At 38.0% G+C, this 22,235-nt stretch overlaps 1 protein-coding gene across 1 annotated transcript in view; it reads left to right on the forward strand.

Moving 5' to 3' along the window:
• The first annotated feature begins 546 nt into the window (after positions 1-546).
• Positions 547-22,235, forward strand: part of GRIP1 (glutamate receptor interacting protein 1) — a 287,775-nt gene continuing 266,086 nt past the window's right edge. The window contains exon 1 of the mRNA XM_063309219.1: positions 547-799. Within this exon, the coding sequence (XP_063165289.1) occupies positions 745-799 (55 nt within the window). The 5' untranslated portion in view covers positions 547-744. The remainder of the gene's footprint in view (positions 800-22,235) is intronic.

Raw genomic sequence — 22,235 nt, forward strand, 5'->3', positions numbered from 1 at the left:
CCAGGTTCAGGAATCCTCTCTTGGCTAATTAATGTTCACGCGGACGCGGGACGAGGGGTGAGGCCAAGGCGCCTGGTACATTTTGGGTGCATGAGCTACCCAACGCGTGGCCGACTTCGCTCCCGACTGGGCGTGGGGTGAGAGAGGGGCCGGGGGCGCGCGCGCGCGGCGGTGCCTGAGAGCCAGAGCCGGTTCTCACGTGCCTCCTCAATCCACAGATCCTTCTTCTCCGGGGTGCCTGGCTCCCGCTCTTCCCGGGAGTCGGGGGGAGGTGTCTCCAGTGAAAGCAGCTCAGCTCGCTCTTTCCCCCTTCCTTCCTTCCCGCCCTTCGTCCATTGTGCAGCCGGCAGCTCCAGCACTCCCACCTGCTGGCAGCGGCGAGGCGAAGCAAGCGACGTCCCCCCTCCGTTTCATTCACCGCTTTGCGCGCGTATGTCCCCGGCTGAACCGGGGAGAGCCTCCTCCTCCTCCCCCCTCCCGCCAGCGTGCGGTGTCGCCCCTTGCCCTTCCTTCCTTTTCCCTAGCAGCACCTTCCTTCAACTAAGGCAGCCGGGCGCCGTTGCAATCGGCAGCGCCGTCTCCGCCTCAATCCTGCCCAGAAGAGCCGCCGCCGCAATTCCCTGGGAGTGCAAGCGGGGGAATAGGAGGTGGTGGTTGGACTGCCGCCGCCTTGGACTGTAATGTGCTCCCCGCTGCTGTTGTTAGTGCCGCAGCAGCAGCCGCAGCCGCAGCCCTGAAGGAGCCATGCCGGGCTGGAAGAAGAACATCCCAGTCTGCCTCCAAGCCGAGCAGGAGAGAGGTGAGTGAGCGCAGGAGGCACCGAGCGGGGGCTTCGGTGGAGCCGCGGCAGGGAAGGGCTGGCTGAGCCCGACCCCCCTCCCCCACTCCCTCAGGTGCTCTCCGCCTCGCTCCCCTTCCCCTCCAAGAGGCAGGGAGCCGAGGCGGGGAGGCAGGCTGCCAGCGAACGGGGGAGTGTCTCGGAAGAGGTTCCTGAGGGCCGCTAAAACAGGAGGGGGCGCCACTTTCTCTTGCCGCGAGTTAACTTTTCTTTGCCAGGCGCCTTATCTCGCCTTGCCTCGTTCCTTGCTTCCAACGGGGCGGGGAGAAGAGAGTGTTCGGTGAGACAGATGATCTACCGGGCCTGGCTTCTCTCTGTTGATGCCATTGATAATCCTTGGGAAGTGTACAGACTTGGCAAAGTTTAAGTCTCTGCTGGGGGGGGGGCTCTAATAGCTTCCACGCGATGGTGGATGTTGGGTGGAGTCGCCTTGTTGGCGGAGAGAGAAGCTGCGTGTGGAAGGAAGAGGGGGTGAACTAGAATGAAGCTTCCAAATTGTCCTGATTTTGGGGGGGGGCGAGGGAGGGGAGTTTGAGTACGTCCATTCAGGTTTGTGCTTTTCCTTTCAAGTGGGTTGGCATATGCTTTGGTTCAGGGCACCCATTCTCTGCGAGCCAACCCGCACGCAGCCACAGTATGATACTCCCCAACAAGGTGCGGAGCAGATTATGGAGTTCCGAGGTTCCAGAAGAGGGGCACAGTATGTAGGAATAAGCAGTGTTAAATCTCCTTGGGGTACTGCTTCCTGTAGAAGTAGATTTTGTAGCAAGAAAACAGTGAATATGTGCTTTTCTGAAACGATTCAGATTTCTAGATTCTCCATCCTTTCAAGGAATCCCTCTTTTTCATATATTCCAGATCCTAAGTGTTTCTTGATTTTTAAAGTTGCACCAGAGAACCTTGGAGAAATCATGCTCCAATTTTTGCAACTTACCTCTTTAATGTGAAGTTGCCCAAATTTGAAATAATTATTTAAATAAAAAGTGATCTCCCAGGGAACCGCTAATGACCTCTCATGGAACCCTGGTTGAGAAACCCTGATCTAGTTGAAAAAAGACTTACAACTTTCTGTTAATAGGCTGTACTTAGCTTTTAAGTGTTGTGTACTTAACATGTTTTGTTAGGCACGGTGGGGAAGGCTGCAGAATGTTCATTGAGTGCTATTATTGTGCTATGTGCTTCATCTGTGTAAAAAACTACCTCAGAAGAAAGATCCGCGGTGTGTAGTGTCAGAAATGGCACTGAGTAAAAATTGTTTTTGGTTAAATTTGTGAAACTACCATTTATCACCAAAGAGTTTATATTTATATTTTATTGCTTATTCAGAAATCATGCAAAATATCTACAAAAAATTAAATAAGAACTCATCCTCCGGAAGAATTAGAATTGCTAAAACTTATAATTTGAAAAATATTCCATAATTTATCCCTGCTATACCTTATCAATATCTGCAGTGTAATTTACTGAATACTGGTGGGGAAGGTTGTTGAAAGCCAATTTATAGAAAGACAAATTAACAGCAGCCAACATTGTTTGTAAATATGTAGTAGCTTTGGTTATGTATTACACTGTATAATTATAACACATTGGCCTTGATGTTTTCTGGTAATTTTTCAGAATCAACAAACTTTTGGATGCATTGCTCATTCATACAGCTTTTTAATTAATGCAGAAGCCTCTGGGCTTTTTACAAATTGTGTGCTTGTAATGTTTATGTGTGTGTGAGCTGCATAATTTAGGCTGTGATATATTAGATGTGCAGGCTTTAAATATATTACTGATCAAAATGTACAGTTTAATTAACATGGGGAGGTCTTTGGTTTGTAAGATGTGACTATACTGAGATAGGGAGATCGTTTAATTATCATTTACAGGGTTATCAATGCAATCCTATTTGTGTCTACATAAAATAAATCCCATTGACTGCAGCCTGATATAAATCAAATGCAAAAAACAATTTGTATTTGAATGAAGTTACATAGTTTGGAAAAAATAGATGAACATAATGTCACAAAATGACACAGCTAATTTTTCATGGAGAAAAAAAAATCAAAAGATCTAATTTCTGTAAAGTAAAGGCAATAAAACAATTTTTGTGCATAAAAATAAGAATCAGTAATAAATACTGTATTTTATTTTTCCCTGCTACTCTTTTCTTATTCTTATTACTGTGTATAGTAGAACAGCTACCTTTGGCTGTATTTTTTTTAATGCTGTCCTCTGCCAGTAGGTATACTCTTTTTAAACAGGTCTTGTTTGCTTAATTTTTGTTTTCTGTTCAGCTTATTATCATTGCCCATTGTACAAATTATTGTTACATTCTTACTTTCCCCCCCTTGGTATAAATAAACAGTTTTGATTTCTGAGACAGTTCAATTTATAATGCTCAAACTTCACTAATGAGTATAGAAAAACTTCAGTGCTGTTTTAGATTCAATTTCTCTTTCTACAGGAACGTACTATTTATATAAGGAATATGTAAAATGATCAAAATATATAAATTGGTGTTGAATTAGGATATGAAGATGAGAGAAGCCTTAAAAAACATAAAAATAGATATAGTTTAAATGAAATAAAGATCCAGTTTCAGTGTGGTGTTGACTTAGAAAGCAGTTATAATTTAATCAGTTAAATTCTGATTCAGAGCCAGTTTGCTTTTAACTCCCTCTGCTGTTAGTATGTAATATTTTTATTCTGAAGATTATTTAGAAATCAAGCCAACATGTTTTGTTCAAAGAATCAGTATTCCTTATTTCAAATGTATGTATTTATTATGGGCAGTAGATGTAAAATAAACTCAAGTCATGAAAAAAATGTGTTTAATCGATGCTTGGACAGAGATGTCTGAAAGAGATAATGAATTCCATCCATATCCTTTTCAACACAATAAATTCAGTCAGCTGGGTGAAACCACTATAGTCAGATTGCATTTCATTGTTCACACCTAGAAATAGCCCAAAATAATTCAACAGTCAGCTTGAACTTCATTATGGTAGTTCTTTTCTGCATAATAATTTGTAGTTGCCTATCACTGTCTTTGCGTTGAAAAAAATGCCTGTGCATTTACACATTTTGGCCAATTCATACTAAAGTTTTAAAAATAAAAATAATTCATAATAAATATATAACAATGAAATGAAGATGTACCTTTACATTTTAGTGTGGTGTTGACTTAATTTAGAACATTTATTCCTCAACCAAAACAGAAGTATTGTAACTCATTGGGAGGAAAATACTATTCTGTCTCTATAGTTCCAAACTCAACGTTTTAATTGAATTAGGGTATGTAGATGTATGTGTGTATTCCTACTGGATTTTAGGGCAAGATATTTAAGATCACAGCCTCAATTCTAATTCAATAATTTAAAGATATTTGAAACAATTTTTTTAAAAAAATTGGAAAGGTGAATAAGTATTAGAAGAGTATTTTTATAAAATATTTTGAGTTGTAGTGCATATAGGATAACTAGACTGTAATGTAACTACTGAGATAAAACCTTCCTGATTCGCAAATGACATATAAAAAGTAAAAACCATCAGTGTACTATAATGAACCTTTAAAATTCAGGACATATTTTCTCCCAGATTTTCTGCTTATGCTCTTAAACTAAATCCAGTTATAGGATGCCTAAATCACATGTGAGATGACATTTAAAAGAAGGAAGAAAGAATAGGGTTTAGGGAGGGGTTGACACTCCAGTATTCCTTCCAATCAGGTTAAATGAAATTATTTTGCAGTTTTCTGTGTTAGCTTTTTTTAAAAAAATTGTTCAATTCACTGATTCTTGGTGATTGCCTGGACAAGTCCCTGCAGTTTTCTTGGCAAGGTTTTTCAGAAGTAGTTTGCCATTGCCTCCTTCTTGGGGCTGAGAGAAGTTGATTGGCCCAAGGTCACCCAGCTGGCTTGGTGCCTAAGGCTGGACTAGAACTCACTGTCTCCCAGTTTCTAGCCTGATGCCTTAACCACTACACCAAATTGGCTCATTTTAGCTTTACAGTTAATCAAAGTTGATAGGAGTCTAGTGAACAATGGGTCCTGTTTATGATTTAGAAATAAGGTGTCTTGAGAAATGCAAAAACTTGGAATTAAAATACTAGTTATTTATATATGTTAATGTGGTATGCTAAATTTCTTCTATATGACTAGTATTTTAAATATGCATTTTTAATTTATTGCATTTATTGTTTTGTTTTTAAAACTTACGGGTTGGTCTCCTCATTCTGTCCCTATAACAAGAACTCTGAGAGGATAGATTGGACTGAGAGAGAGAAGGAGGGAGAGAAAGAGTGTGGGCCTGACCCTAAATGACCCAATGAGCTCTGAGATCAAGTAGGACTTGTACCTGGGTCTCCCCAGTCCATATCCAAGCCCAGTGTCTGAACCACTGTACCATTTATACAGTTGTAGTTCTATCAAACCAACTGTTACTGCAACTACTACTGCTTCACCATGAACAGCCTGATATTCAGATGTGTCAAGGTCCATGACTCACTGAGTCATGCTCAATTTGTTTAGGTATGTTGAGATTTGAATGGGCTATTAAAATCCTCTATGGCCATCCTCAGCAGCTGTTGTAATCTTAATCATTCCAGTTTCCAAACAGAATTATTTTACTTACCTCAAAGATACAAACAAAAAAATCTCATAGTAGCAACATTTATATTCCTGTTTCTTCTTTTACAGTTGTCTGGATGACAGCACATGAGATGAGAAGAATAATCCCCTAGGAGAGAGAGGAGAATAAAAGAAAAATATGAGAGAAAAGGAAAGCAGAGCTAGTGAGAGAGATTGAATCATAAAATATAGTTGATTTTGTAGAGTGAAATCAACATTCACTGTAATACATTCAAAAATTGTAATATTTATATATTATACCAGTCCTCCAAATTTCATTTGACTTGAGAACTCCTCAGCCCCAGTTAGCATCACCATTAATTAGGATTCATGGGATTTAATAGCCCAACAACATTTGCAGGTCCATAGGTTGTTAGGTAAAATCGATTGCATGGTTACTTCCTAGATCAGTACTACCTATGTACAGAAAACGGTGATGCTTTATGAGAATAATAGTATCAACTATCCCATGGAATTTCTATATGTGGTCTCTGCCAGTAGAGTGTGGAGATGGCCCCTATGTTGCAATATAGAAAATTAAGCATATATGTGCTGTCTTTGCATTTGTAGCCTCTTATCTACTTCATTTCCAATTTGATTAGAAATCAGGAGAGATGGGGGATTTACATGGACCTCTACTGAAAGCACATACAAGCTTGTTGCATCATTTAGCCTGATTCTTCCTTTGAATAAGCACTGGTAATGGCATGGCTGAAGGTTGCAGCCCAGAAGTGCTAGTTCTTCCCTCCATTGCAGTTCACCAAAAAATTATCCCCTGTACCATGTAGAGACTTTCAAACCATCGCTGTTGATATTAAAGGAGACTGTGCATTATCTTAATTGAAGCATGGGGTGGGACTGACTTTTTAGAATATTTTTATGGTTCTGCAGAGTAACAGGATAGCTATTCCATTCCGATAGGGACCTGCTGTCAAAAATATTCTCTCATATTGTAAATTTAGGATTAAGCTATCTTAGAGCTAGCAACTGCTGCTTTTTGCAATCTCTGCTGACAGTCTTACAAGCATTGTAACATGAAACATCTGCAGAGTGCCAGGTTAGCTTTTTTAGCAGCAGTGTTCAATTTGTGGCTGTTAACAATGAAATTAGTCCAGCACTGTAGCCATGGGATAAGAGATTGGCCCTTTGAATCCAATCCTATGTATTCCATCCTAGGATCTAGCTCTTTTCAGGTGGTAGATGTAAATGTTTGACTGAAAATGTAAGGGACATTAAGCAGCCTCTCTTCTTTCCAAATTGTGCTTGAAATGCCACAGAAGAGCCTAAATGCCGCAGATGGAACACTATTGTCTGTTAGAGGGAACGTTGGAGTACAGAAGAAAGCTTCCACACAAGCTGATGAGAGTTGGTCTCTTCATTTGCTGATCCAGAAAAAGGAAGGGGTGTATTTTATTGTGGGAAGAAAAAGGGAAAGAGATAATAGCCTCAAGTTGTTGAGAGTAGTACTTGTTTACCCAAGTTTACAGCTTCTAGTTTTGTTCATATACTTAAAGTTTTGTTTATTCTGAAAGTTTCCTTATTATTTAAGCATATAAGCATTGTAGTATGTGCATTTCAGATAATGTATGATCTTTAACTTCAGGATGAGGAACTCTTTTCAATCTGATGGCTGCATTCCAGGGGTTGGGAACCATTTCGGGGGCTGCATGTCATAGCAGTTCTTTATTTTCTTTCTCATGTTCAGTCTCTTTTCCTTGTTAATCCTTTTGTTCTTTGTCTCCTTTACTCTAATTTTCTCTTTTTCCCTCCTCCAACTAGTCAGGCAATTAGGCTTCAAAATCTTTCATTGGAACAGTGGAGATTAAAAGACAATATATTGCATATGAAGACAGTTATTTTAATCCTAATTTTTTGCATAGAAGCAAGGTGGATGGGGTCTGGGAAAGGCAGCTGTAGGCCACATCCAACCTATAGACTGGAGATTCTCCACTCCTGCTTTAACATTTGACAATAATTAAAATGAAGAAATGTTGGTTATTTTTCCAAATAACTTCAGTTCTGACACTTCCCTTCAATGAGAGAGTGCCCCAACCACTTTCCATTTGAACTTTTTTTCTACTTTGACTTCTTTGCCCATGCTATAGTAAGCTTATTTATTGGTATTTATTTTTGCAAAGTGTTTTCATTTTAGAGGAAAGCAAGGTGATTGGCTAAACATTCAGAATGATTGCTACAGTAGCAGGTTTGCTGGAATGTAATTTACTATTTTTATGCCACATCATGTTAAGCTTCTAGTGCATACATATTGCAATCTTATATCACTTATTTGCTAAAACAATTTAAGTGCTTAAATAAAGAATAGCATGCATAATATTACAGTGTTAGAGATTCAGATTTTAAAGAAATGCATGGTAAGAGCTAGCAATGCACTAGGCCTCTACCTAGATACATTACTTACATTCCTAAGTCCTTCAGTAGGCATTATTTATTTCAGTATTTTCAGTGATTTGCATATATATGACCATACCAGTCTGAACTTCCATCTTTGCATTTTACTTTTAGATAATAAAATAGTATTCTCTATTCCCTCTTTTGCTCTGGCTTTAATTTATTGCTTGAGTTTCTCTGGAAACAAAACGATAGAAATACTTATTCTAGGACTTTTCACACTGAATTTGCTGTATGTATCACAATAGTGCACATTAAGTTCTAAATATATGAATATATATCTTGTTTTTTAACTGTAAATTCCAAGATGGTTTACAACATAATTAAAGCCAATAATGTTAAGTAGCAAGCCAAATACAATTCTGATATAAAAAAATTAAACCAATATTTGGAACATTTTAAAGCAGTATTCAGCTGCTTCATATACTATAGATCCAAATGGTACCACCATCTCCAAAATATCACCAGCAAGGTTCAAGAGTAATGTCAAAGAAGCAATGAGGAAAAAATCTTCTTTAGAAGATTTCAAAATATGGAAGTCTTGCTCAAAGAGGAAATGAAAGGAAAAATACAAATGAGTGCATAACGACTATGCAACACACATGGATTCTGTGTCTACATGGGAGCCCCATCAGAACCTTCTGTAGCTGAGATTTTTGGTGGGAAGCCTATACCATTTCTTATATTTAGAATAGAGCTCTTGTTTTCCTTTTTCATCGCTGTAATGGTTACATTTATTTATTTACTGGAAAAGACTTATATAGCTGCCCATATTGTAATGACAGCCTTGGGCAGTGCACAAACCACAAACCATATCATTGGTAACATTCTCTATCAGGGGTTAGATGCATTTATTTTGTTTTGTTTTTATCCTGCCTTTGTTATTTTTATAAATAAGGCGGTGAACATACCCAATATTCCTTCCTCCTCCTGTTTTCCCCACAACAGCAACCCTGTGAGGTAAGTTGGGCTGAAAGAGAGTGACTGGCCCAAGGTCACCCAGCTGGCTTTCATGCCTAAGGGGTACTAGAACTCACAGTCTCCTGGTTTCTTGCCCAGCGCCTTAACCACTAGACCAAACTTGGACTGAATTTTCAATGTTTAGATAAACCTAATGGATTTATTACAACCTAGTTTAAGTGATGAACCAGTTGGGGTTCATCACTTAAAAGTGATGCTGTTTGTAAGGCCAGGACACCCAACTGGTTCATCACTGCTTAGTATTTCCTGCTTGTCATCAAGGATATGGAATTTTTTGGATTGGACCAAGTGGGCACGGCCTTCTAAAATCCCAACTCCATTATTATGGCTCTTATAAAAGCAAAAGGAGCCACACATCTATCAGTATTGTCACAGGGTTGGAACAAACCCTGGTATTGAGATCTAATAACAAAACCCCTTCAGCTGGCCAGTTTATGGCATCAGCACAACCACCAGTACCTTATTCATTAATTGCCTCATTGCATCTCATACCTAAATAGCTCTGCTGTACAGGACAGCACCTCCAGGACAGTAATTTATGTCTGCTCAACGACCCACAGGACATTACTGCTCCTTCGTGGTGTTGAGGGAGAATGATTTTACCTTCAAATGGAGAGGATGCCTGTCAAAATTCAATGACGAGGCTTCAGAATAACTTTGCAATTTGTTGCCAGATCAGATATCATGAAATCAGTTTTGTTTGTTTGGGTGCCAGGTGGATGTTTGGGTCTTGGGTTCACTATTAATGAAGGCTTTGAGTATGTGGAAGATGATGTGGAGAGGTGGTAGGTGGTCTCTGCCAGAGTGGTGGGTTACCAGCAGCATTTTGAAGGTAGTTCAGGCCAGTGGGAGATATGGGGGATGCAGCAGTGGTGGAAGCAGAGAGAGATGATCAGAGCCCTATTTGAGATTCCTTGGATGGCTGACCTGGATCTGGGGGCTGGTTGGGCCAGTTTGTCATGGCAAGGTGGCAGTGAAACAGAGGAGGCCAATGGCCAGGTGAATAGCCTGGCAGAGCAAGATGGTGGTCTTTTTTATTTTCTAAAGAAAAAAAAGTTGAAAGTAACTGCTACTGTGAGGAACAGTTACTTCAATTTGTCAGTGCTTTGAACTCCAAAGTAGAAGAGGTGGAGTCAGCTGCAGATTTTGTTTTTCAAACAGTGACACATGCATTTCAATAGTCTTATCACTGCTACCAACTCTATCAAAGGTCGAAGGTGAAACTTGGAAAAACTGGCATCTATACCAATGACCAGTGAGAAACTGGAAAGTTAATATAAAATATAGCAAGAAAACTGCACTTTCCTCTTCCAGCACCTTACGCTGAATTCACTTGTGGTTGATGCAACCCCAGGGAAGACTTGGTCTGGAAGCCATATGGCACAGCTTGACACTGAGAGATGGAAATTTATTGTCATGGGCTGTTGTGCCTGTATAGCACCAATCCAACTATTTCAAATTGTCTATCAGGAGACCTGTCTAGCAGACTGTCAGCTTTTAGGGATGTGTGTGTGAAGATAGTTTCTTTTTCCCTCTTTTTGACAATAAGCGATCCAGCAACTCTATTCTAGGCTGCGGTTTTTCGCTTGTCAAAACAACAAATCAGTGTAGCCAAGCAAGTAGCAGATTGAACTGCCACTTCTGTGTCAGGTACTGTAGCTTTTCACAGATCTGCTTGGTTTGGCTCAGCAGATCTATGCCTAGAATCCTGCAAATGCATTGAGAATGTTGCCTTTAATGAGTTTTACACTGGAGGATATCAAGATTGGTAATATTGACGTACAACTTTGGTCTGATCCTGCATGAATCTTTTTATGTTTTTTAAATCTATGGAAGCTTGCCCCTGGAAGTCAACAAAGCAATTTTGCAAGTGAGATGTTATGATTTAAAAGGCTCTGTCCTTTTTTGCTCTGCATCTCCATCTCTCTGCTTTGAGCATTGCCACTGGCAAGGATCTTAACTGATCCTTAATTGATCCTTAATAATATTGGAGTAGCTATTCTTTTAGAGATTAAAGCATCAGGCTTGAAACCGGGAGACTGTGAGTTCTAGTGCTGCCTTAGGCACAAAGACAGCTGGGTGACCTTAGGCCAGTCACTTTCAGCCCCAGGAAGGAGGCAGTGGCAAACCACTTCTGAAAAATCTTGCCAAGAAAACTGCAGGGTCTTGTCTAGGGAGTCTCCAAGAATTGGACACGATTGAACAGAAAAAAAAAATCTTTATGTACCCTATTCCAAAGCTCTGAACCTTTGAAATAGGTCAAAACAATAATCTGGAATTATATTTAGAAACAAATTGGTGGCCAATGAAGCTCTCTTTGTATTGGCAAGATATATTCCAATTAATAGCTTTACTGCTATATTTGCAATAACTGAAGTTTTCATTCTCCAAAGATAGGCCATTATAAAGAAAATTGCAGTAATCCAACTTGAACATTATAATAATATTTTAGTAACAGCTGTTGCAAGATGATAAAAATAACAAAGGAGAAGATGCTGAACATCAATTTTTACATCAGATAACGTTTCACAAATAATTTGGAAAAGCAAATTCAATACACATCCCAACTTTTTTGTTTTGCATATAGATATTATATTAACTTCTTCCGAAGCAGACTTGGGGGAAATACAATACAAGCAGCCATCGAAGTTGTATACCAGGTTCTTCCCCCTCTTCCATGGTATGGGAGAACAATGATCAGCACCTTCCCTAAAATAGTCTCTAAAAAGTCTCCAGTGCTGTATTTCTTTCCTCCATAGTATTAAGACTATTTTGATTTCAAATAAAATCATAAACTACTTTACATTGAATTGTTTTGTTAGAATAGTATGAAGCAGATTTGACTAATAATCTTATCTAACTTGGGTATACATGGGAAAAGTTAAGCAATTGGACTAAACTAGATGCTAAAGCTCTTAGTAATTACCTTCACTGTTTTAGTTCGATGAAGAAGCCAGCAGCTGTTAGCTCTTATGCCCTTTCACAGAATTATCTCTGGCTATTCTGTCTCTCACATTGCAAAGTATTGTTGACCTTCCCTGCCACTTTCCCCCTTCTACTTTCTCTAGAAGTGAATTTGACCTGTTTTCTAATCTTCAGACATAATTTAGATGGGGTAGAGTACATTCTTCTTTTTCCATGAAGAGCAATTTGGTATTATTCTGTGCTTCTGAGTACATGAACAGGCTATGAGAGAGAGAGAGAGAGAGAGAGAGAGAGAGAGAAGGATTTTCCTACTATAATCCTGTTCAGAGGTACCATGTTGCCCTCTTGGAACTGTGGCATTAAGCAGTTAGTGCCTGGATACAAGTTCCCCATCCCTGATAGAGGTGTTCCACTCACACTCAAATATGAGTGAAGAATCTAACTGCATTCATTTCTAGGAACTGCTTTTGGGTTTTATTTTTGTTTTTTGCTGTTTTACTATCTGCCATATTACAAAACATGCTTGCAACAGTTTCCATCATGTATGTGCAGTTGCAGACCTCTCTCTGTGTGCATGATTTAATTCAACTATATATATTATCCAATACAAAAAGAGAGAGAAAAAAAAGCTCTTAAAATTCCTTGAGATGTATTTTGTTTCCTAGTGCCATTGAAATCAATGGCTCAACTTAGATTTCAAAGTAAAAGTGCAACTAATATATGTAGTAAATAAATAAATAGTCTATAACTGACCTAATGTGCAGATATATTTTCAAATGTGTAATTATTCAGTAGAATTTTGAAATGTGTATTATATAAAAGAACTCTGTAGCTGTGTTTCCTATTAGCTATGATCTTTTGTAAAGGCAAAACTGAAATACTTTGGCCACATAATGAGAAGACAGGACACGCTGGAGAAGATGCTGATGCTAGGGAGAGTGGAGGGCAAAAGGAAGAGGGGCCGACCAAGGGCAAGGTGGATGGATGATATTCTAGAGGTGACGGACTCGTCCCTGGGGGAGCTGCGGGTGTTGAAGACCAACAGGAAACTCTGGCGTGGGCTGGTCCATGAAGTCACGAAGGGTCGGAAGCGACTAAACAAATGAACAACAAATGATCTTTTGACCATTTCCGGTTGAATGTATTTTCTTTAGACAAACACAGTATTATAATGAAGACATGTTTTTGTTGAAGCAGTGAATTGAGAATACTTTACTGAGATTTTCCTCATCTGAAAAATGCAAAGGAAAAACCCTTCTGGCTGAATAACATTTCTGGCTGATATGTACAGTTCACATCTCCCCCCCACCCCTCAGACGTGAGACTAATTAGTATGGCATGTCATTAATTTGCTGTTAACAATTATGAACCCTAGACAGATTTATTAGATTTTGAATATTCCTCAATCAAATAAAAATGTAGCTCTATTATTGATAATGGAATAGTATACTGAGATACACTGACACTGAGATAAGTTACTGTTAGCCTCCTATGTTATCTCACAGGGTTGTTTTGAGGAAAAGCAATGTAGTTATATGCTGATAGAATTATAATTCAACTGCATATGCATTTAGCTATGAAAATACTATAACCAGTATTTCTATACTGCTTTTTATTTTAAAAAAGCAAAGTAGTTTACATAAAATGAAACAATAAATATAATGAAATAGCAAACTGAGAATATAATAAAACATAAACATAGTAAAAACAAAAAACTAAAAGCCTACAATTAATTGATAAATAATAATTAGGGCAGCAGATAAAAAAGAATAGGGAGTTTGAGAGAAGGCCTTGGCAAACAGGTACCTTCTTGATTTTCAGTGAAAGTCTTCTAAAGGGAGGCCCTGCATGTGTTTCCCTCTACAACACAGCTTCAGCACCAGAAATTAAAAGACTCTGGGCAGTTCCTCACAAAATATTTCTGGACTGTTTGGGGCCTTATAACCAATACCTACTGTATACCTTGAAAATGCCTTGGTAGGTAATGGGCAGCCAGATTTAAGAAGCATCCACCTAGAGATTCAGCTTCAGCCTGTCGCTGTCACTAAGCATTGGAATTGGCTGTGGGGCCACATCTGCCTCAGATGTCTTAGACCAATAATGTTGCATGCCCAATTCCCTAATAGTCATTCCCAGCAGTTTCATATTGAAATTTAATAACATTTGAGACAAAATGATATATGAAATTGTCAAGAGGCTGAGGCACAGTCTCCTAATGTGACTCTTTGTAATCAACTAATCAGGTAAGAGCAGAATCACTATAGCACAAGGTCTCCTACTCCAACCTCAGTATCAGTCAAGAAGGATATAATGGATGGTATCGAGTCTTTAAGAGATCAAGGAGAAACAACAGATAGATGTTTCCTTTGTTCCTCTCATCAGGGCTACCAAGGCTTAACTTTGTTCCAAAACCAAGGCTGAGCCAAGATTTGAACATCCTCAGATAATCAGTATTTTTTAGTTTAAAGAGTCAAGTTGCAGAACTTGTGAACAAATTGTGTTGGGTACCTGTTGTAATATTGTACAGATTTGATAAGTAAACAGACTGCTTTAAGCAGATTTCTAAAACAGATTATTTCATATATAGTTACTTATATTGATCACCAGGAGGCAGTGCATGACTGGTTTTGTCTTTATTAGAGAGTCATCAGGCATGATGAGATGTAGCTATGTATGCTATGTATGCCTGATAAGTCCCAAGTAAGGACAAAGCCAATCCTGAACCGCTTTGTGGTAGTCAGTATAAGTAAAAAAACACCACAGAGGATATAGACTGTATAAAAATGGGGTTGAGGGTTGGGAATGGAAGTCATGTAAAATCTTATAAGTGAGGGCATATCCATATCTCTCTGGTTTGTGGGTTTAAGAAAGGAAAGGTGGACTATATATACCATTCTGAAGATACTCATATTTACTACTGTCAGATGTATAGGAACAACAATTGCCACAATTCCCAACCAGCATGGCCCCAAAAATTAATAAGAATATTGTCCAAAAAGTCTGGAGAAGACCAGGTTGGGGAGTTTGTCCTATATAATGCTGTTGTGTGGATGTCTCAACAGAGTTCACAGCATAATAACCATCCAGTCGCTGTGAGTTGCATATAAATTTAATAAATAATTACTATTATTACTATTATTATTCAATTTATTAGAGCCCATTCCCCACCTGGCTTGTGGTATTTCTTTTTTGTCCTTTGTATGGACAATGGTTCACCTCTTGGTGCTTTCACCAGTGGTTAAAGCCATTGATTTCTTGTTAAAGAACCATCAGTTCTTGTTAATCAGTGCACATGTCAAAGCAGGCTGTGGATTAAGGGTAATTGATGGCCTCTCACAATTAACAAAGAAAACCTAGCATACCAGCTTTGCCCCTGCCTAGCCCAGTATCTCCCTTCGGCTATTCTGATGTCACAACTTTATCTGTAAAATCAAAAACTTATATTGTACAGTAGCAGAGCCCTACACCCAGTGTCAGTGGTGAAGTCAGAGTAGATGCTCTGGTGCCCTCTTGCTTTTTAGAGTACAACTTCCATAATCCTCTGCCATTACTATGCCAGCTTTAGAGAGTTGGAGAGTTGGAGAGTTGGGCTTTGGAAGCTGCAGAAACAGCTCATGCTGGGTCTGAAATTTGCATCCTTCACTTTGTTCCTTTATGGGAAAGGATTGAACTAGACTAGCTCCCATCCAGGTCTGAACTAAACATTTGTTTTTCATTATTCCACCCCCCCAAAAAGTAAGGGTGTGTGCATTAACTCAGCATTCCAAAACACCATATCCCCATCTTCTTTCAAAGGAACAGCAGTATCAGCACTGAATTGGGTGAGGGGTGGTTTCTTCCTGATGGAGTCTTAATGTAGTCTCCATTCACATAAAATGGTATGTGATATTTTGGGAAATTAAGCAATAAAAGATACTTCCCTTGAAGCCCAAATTAGATGTGTTTGTATTAAAAGGAAGGAGGACGGATACTTTTCTGGATTGCAACACATATAGGGAAGAAGTTAACTCCTCCTGAAGTCCTAGGGAAATTCCTTCTCTGAAAGTGCTATTTAAACTGGATGGAAATTCCAGGAGGAACAGGTGAAACTGTATTTTGTGTTTGTTGTTACCATTCCCCCTCACCACTCAGTTGCATTTCAAAAAGACCTTCAATGCAAAGATTAATATCATGTCTAACTAGGATTGAGATTAAAAAAATTATCATCATTGTTAAGAACCTAAGACATAATTTCTTATATGACATTATTTATAAATATTGACACTCATGTACGCTATGCTCTTTTTGATGGACATTTTGCGGTGGGGTGTACTTTGAGGTAGACTGACACAGTCTAGTTGTGGTTACCCATAATTTAATGAAATACCATTTTGTGGAGTCAGTAGGTAACAGTACCTGGCTGACCTTGTCTGGTGTTGAAAGCTAAGCTAAGTACGGTTCGGTTAGTACTCAGATGGGAAATCTCCAGGGAACACCAGAGCTGTAGACCAGTCCAGGAATAAAAAAAAAAAAAATCCCAGAAGAAGGCAGATCTTCTGTAAAGTGGCAAATCACTCCTGTATAATTGCCTAGAAAACAATGTGGATGTGTCCATGAAGTTGTTAGAAGTCAGACTGGACTTGAAGGAGGCTATACCACTTTATAGGCGATGAAAATATTCTGAATTTGTCTTTTTATCTATTTTTTTGTTTGTTTTTAAATTATGCTTGTATTCAAAAGATTCTAGAATAAATGAAAAGTAAGTTGATTCTTTGACACCCTTAGATCAATAAAGTATAATAATGAGGGCTTTCTTTTACTAAATCAGTTTTACAGATTAGTGAATCTGAATTATTCAAGTGTTGTAACTGTGTTAAAGCTTTTTTCAGCCACATGTCAAGATACAGTTTTCACTCATTCACAGTTTATTAAAGTGTAAGCATACTTTACCAGAGTATGGTGAGGAAAGGGAAATGTGTTTGATCAAAGGCTTTATATAATGGTGTAATAGATACATTAAAATTATCCAGGTAATTCTCTTCAGAGGAAAGTCTTTTTCAACACAATTGTTTCTTTGGTGCTGAATCTCTGGAATTATTTCTGGTTTTGGAAACAGCTTTTATTTTCTACCACCTCCAACTTTCATAGAAACAAGAATAAGAATATGGATATTTCCGCTTTACCCTAAATTAGAGCAGAATGCTCTCCAGCAATTTCCTATCTGGATTAAGAGTTTATTGTTGATGATATCCTTAATTACACATGCAACTACACTGTATTGGATTGTCTTTGGTATCTTGCAGCTATCCCCAACCTGGAGACATTACTAGTAATTAGGGCTGTGCACACTTCAACAATGATTTGGACCTAGTATTGTGTACAGCCCCTTTAGGCTTTAGTGCAAGCCTGAAAAAAGATGCTTTCATGAGTCCACTGCATAAAGTTACTACAAGAAGCCATAGCTTTTTTCAAGCTTATGCAGAAACCTGAAAAAAGTTGGTCTGTTTTGTTGAATAATGGATAGGTGTTGTGCTTGATGCTAGATGCAAAGCACTTCTAATCATTTTCGAAGTGTGTACAGTCTTACTCATGATATTAAATGTGCACTGAAGCTTTGTTTTTAGGCTGCAGTATTCTATCTGCTTACCTGTGAACAGTCTCAATTTATGTCCATAGGATTGAACTGATTATCGACAGACTACAGAAAATTGTTGAGAAGTATAGGAACTCCAGTTGACCAAGATGTAGACCCTTCTTTTTTTCTTCCTGTTTTTGAACATTTCCCTTATTTCAAACCTAGACCCTTGGAGGGTTGTTGTTTTTTTTTGTTTGATTTGCCTTTTAAGGGAGTAGAATTTTATAATATATAGCAGCCCTTTATTCATTGAAACATGAAAAAGTAAAAAGTTACAGGATTATTTAGCAAGTTACTATAATAGGATACTCTAGATTCTTTGCATTCTGGATGAATACAAACTAATAAAAAGATACTGTAGTAAACATTTACCTGGGCTATGCCTTTCAGCACTGTCCTGCCAAGTTTAATTAGATAAGTTATGATAAATAAAATAAAAGAGGGTACATTACTGATATATATTAATTTTTATGTTGTGTATTTTCTACTGATGAAGGAATCTGAGTCAAAAGTAGATTTGTCAGCTGTTTGCTTTACTGAAATTCCTGGAAGAACTAACTCTAATGAGTTAGAGTTCAAGAGTTATCACAAATGCAAGATGTCCCAAAGCGATCGAGTAACAATACAGTACAAGACTGTAACAATAATTATAATCCAGTGATTTAAAAAGCAACATGCTCTTTTTCCATTCTATTTCTAAAAACATCTGCAAAAGTTCTCTCTCTCATTCCCCAAGATTTTTTTTTTAATCGTATCCAATTTTCAGAGACTGCCTGGACAAGTCCTTGCAGTTTGCTTGACAAGGTTTTTTCAGAAGTGCTTTGCCATTGCCTCCTTCCTAGGGCTGAGAGAGAATGACTGGCCCAAGATCACCCAGCTGGCTTTGTGCCTAAGGCAGGACTAGAACTCCCGATCTCCTGGTTTCTAGTCTGATGCCTTAACACTACACCAATAAGATAGATAGATAAATAAATATGAAAAATACTTAGTGGTTTCTTTTCCTGAGAACCAGTTAGTGACTTCTCTTTATTTCAACTTGGTTGTTAAAATATAGCAAGTCAACATATTTTTCTAGAGTGTTTTTCAGGGGTTCTAAAGCACTTCAAGGAGCCCAATTTCTCAATCACTACCATAAATTCCTTCTTCTTAGAACTGCAATATTTGGAGATCTAAGAACAGAAAGAAAAACATGCTAATTTAACCGTCCTAATTGTATGACTGTTTTGGAAACAGTTTTATCTACTTCTACATGTTACTTATAGATGAATATCATGTTACTTATAGATGATTATCCAACTGTCACGGCGCAAGTAGCCAGATTCTGCATAGCTGCTATAAAGATACGTCAGATTATGATTGGAAAAATGTAGTAATGTATCCCTTGTAATAACTTTGTGGTCTATATAACACATTTTATATATATTTTACTCTTTTTATCACTCCTTTTAATATTTTACATATATTTTTATAGACAGTTATACCTGATAGAATATTAGTCATGATAATGCAAATGAATAAGATTGTTTATAAACTTGATTAAGGGGCTCACTTACATTGTGATCCAAATGTATTTTAACACTTAATTGGAACTTGTAAACTCAAATTTAAAATTATTTTAATTTAGATGGCTCATATTTTATGGCTAATGGCTAATGTGCACATTTTTATAGAATTGTATCTTTTACTGGTCAGTGACCGTAATAAAATCAATTGAATCTACTTATCTGGAATTTTTCAGCTGTTTTTAAAAATTAGTACTTTCAAACTATTGCTTATATTAAATTCTGCTTTGGAAACGAATTGCAAAACTCTTGTGTCATAATATCTTTTTGAGGAATGGTGCAGTTTTAGCACAATATATTTGGTTTCTGTTAGGAAAAGAGTGCTTTTTTATACAATGATTTCCAAAATATATGTACAAAATTTGATGCTTACACATATGCATACATCCATATTGATGCCCATGCCCATATCCATATCCATATCCATATCCATATCCATCTTACTTTTGTTCTGACAGATTCTCAGTTCTGAGGAATTTCTGCCACTATATGGCTTCATCTACAGAGTCTCCTTGTCAAAGATGCTCCCACTTAACTTTTCCTGAGTTCATGTTCTCCCAATGGAGCCTCCATTTCATAACCAGCCAACTGCTAGGCAGGCTGAAGCCTGTGCAGGGTGTTCTGGTTTGAAAACAGTGTTTTCCCTGGGAACATGTAAGAAAACCTCATATGTAGGCATTGTAGTTTGCATGGAGGAAGACTCTGGAGGTCATGAGCTGCTGCATTCAAATCAGATTATCCCTTTCCCTCTGGCTACTGGGCTGTGTGCTTCTGTGGCCATTTGTGCTTTGGCTACAGGAGAGAGCAGACACTCAACTGCAACTACTTCCTTTCATTATTATTATTATTATTAGTAGTAGTAGCGGTAGTAGTAGTTTGATCACGAGACTATCAGCCTCATGGAAGACCAAATGCAGAACTAGAACAGATTTATTTGACCTGGGGAAGAGCATAGAGTGATCAGCGCTTTGGGTGGGGGGAAAGGACATTGGAATAGCTGTGTAGATAAGCCCCTGTATAAGCTTCCAAATGTCATGAACTAAGTAACAAAATTCTTCGCATACACATAAAGAAAACAAACAGAAGTGTTATAATAGCATGGACTATGTGCATGCATTTCAGTCAGTAACAGGAAAAAAGGAAGCATCAGCAGAGAACATTCATGATCCATTAAGTTTGAGGGAGAACAGTATGTGGGGTGAAAGCAATGCTTGGAATTAAGTATTATTGCAGCTCCTGCCCTTTGGAACATCCTTCACCCGGAAGTGAGGTTAGCTCCCTCCCTTCTGGACTTCAGAAAACAGCTGAAGACCTGGTTTTGCCACCATGCCTGGAGTGGACAGAGGAAAAGCAATTCTTGTGGCTGGTTGGTTCCCTAGTTCTGCTGGGACTGGTCTTATCCCCTTATAGGCTGAATTAGATCTGCTGTTACTTGGATTTCATTGCATTTTACATTTATTAATTACTGGTATTATTTATGATTTTATTGAATTTTAAATTGTTTTTATTGTGAACTGCCCATGGTCCCCCATGTGGGGGAGATGGGCGGTGATAAAAATAAGATAAATAAAATAAATAAATTATTTCATAAATTTATTAGTTATATATTACACCAGTAGTTTACTAAGATACCAGAAGCAGTGGCTGCAATTTCCCCTTTCATCATAAGTGCCATATATTATTATATGTAGCTGCAGTTCTTTCGGAGCTACCAGAAAGTGTTTCCTTGTCTTGACAAACACTGACTGACTACCTGCTCTGTAAGCCATCTCTAACCCTAACTCTAACCCTAACCCTCTGTAAGTCAAATACCATCTGACCTTGTCCAGAAAGAAGAAAAGGAGAAATATTCCTTCTCCAGTTTACAGTAGGGTGTCTCAACAAAAATATGTTAAAGAGAAATGCTATAGGCAAGAATTTTCCACCACCCAGCCCCAAGAGAAAGATGTGGGAAGTCAACAAATTGAAATGTTGACAACTGACAAAATAAAAGCTACAATTCAAACAACACCCACCTGAACACATCAAGCCATTAAAAAAAATCATTCTTGCATAAAAGCTAGTATCTCACTTGAGAATTCTTTAAGAAATACATGTGGAAGCTGAGAAACTATTGTCAATAGGAAATAGCATTAAAGAATGAAAAATAAAATGCAAACATATATAAACAAGAAATATAATAGAGACACAGAAATATCAAGATTTGCAACAGCAAAACAGTCTTAAAATGTAGGGTTAGTTTTCAGGTCATAATCTTTTTTGTTTTTTTTAATGTAATCTATAAAAACAGCTTAAGGGCAAATATGTCTTCTGGGTTTTCCTATAAGTGGATATCTATGGTTTGATTAGCTGGACAAGATGTGAACAAGGGATTGGTTTTGTTTCCCCCTAAAACCAGAAAACAAAACAGCTAACGAACTAATTTCAAACCATGGTTTCTTCTTGTTTTCCTCTAGGAAGATAAAGCCAGAATCTCATGTTTATATCTCACACTAAGCTAAGCTAGCCACAGTCGGCTCATTAATCACACCCTTTCATGGACAGAATCGCCAGATGTGAGTGGGCCTGTTTGCTGCTAAAGTTGTTGGCTGCTAAAGTAGTCTTACAGTTTAGAATGGTGTGTAAAGATAGATAATATGCATCAACACATATCAAGTAGGTGTCTTGTGTAGGACTGGATATAGTTTATATTCCTCACATATTACTGTACATGAATAATATTAAACAAAAAAATAACATTAATGTTACACAAAGGACTATGAAATGTAAATGGTGCATGATATTTGTTGTTATATCCCCTTTATCTATCAGTATTGTTGAAATGAAGATCAAATATCTGTATGTTGAAATATGCTGAAGAAGTCAAAAATGTCAATGGGTATACTTACTTTTTCACATGACTGTATAAGCAGCTGCTGTGAGCTCATCACCATTATGAAAGTCTGTTGAATTGTCACCCACCATGATGAGTTATAGATCAGGACATTTGTTTTCAAATAAAAAGTCATGACTGCTTGAAAAGTATTTTGGTACTTTATAAAAAATAATGAAATATCACTATGTTTCTGGAAATGAGGAAGTATTTCTCCCAGGATTCCATAGCAGCATGACCTGTGAGATGGGTGAGGTTCACATTCAACTCTTGTTTTGAATCAATGGATAATTCTCTGCATATCAAGATGTCACTGTTTTTCTAGAGTTTCCCTGGAAAGTTTTCATAGTGTAGTTTCCTTCCATAATAAATTTAGAATGAGTTTATATAATATTGAACTTTTCCCCACTCCAGCTGCC

Source organism: Candoia aspera, chromosome 7, assembly GCF_035149785.1.
Source record: "Candoia aspera isolate rCanAsp1 chromosome 7, rCanAsp1.hap2, whole genome shotgun sequence".
Lineage (NCBI taxonomy): Eukaryota > Metazoa > Chordata > Lepidosauria > Squamata > Boidae > Candoia > Candoia aspera.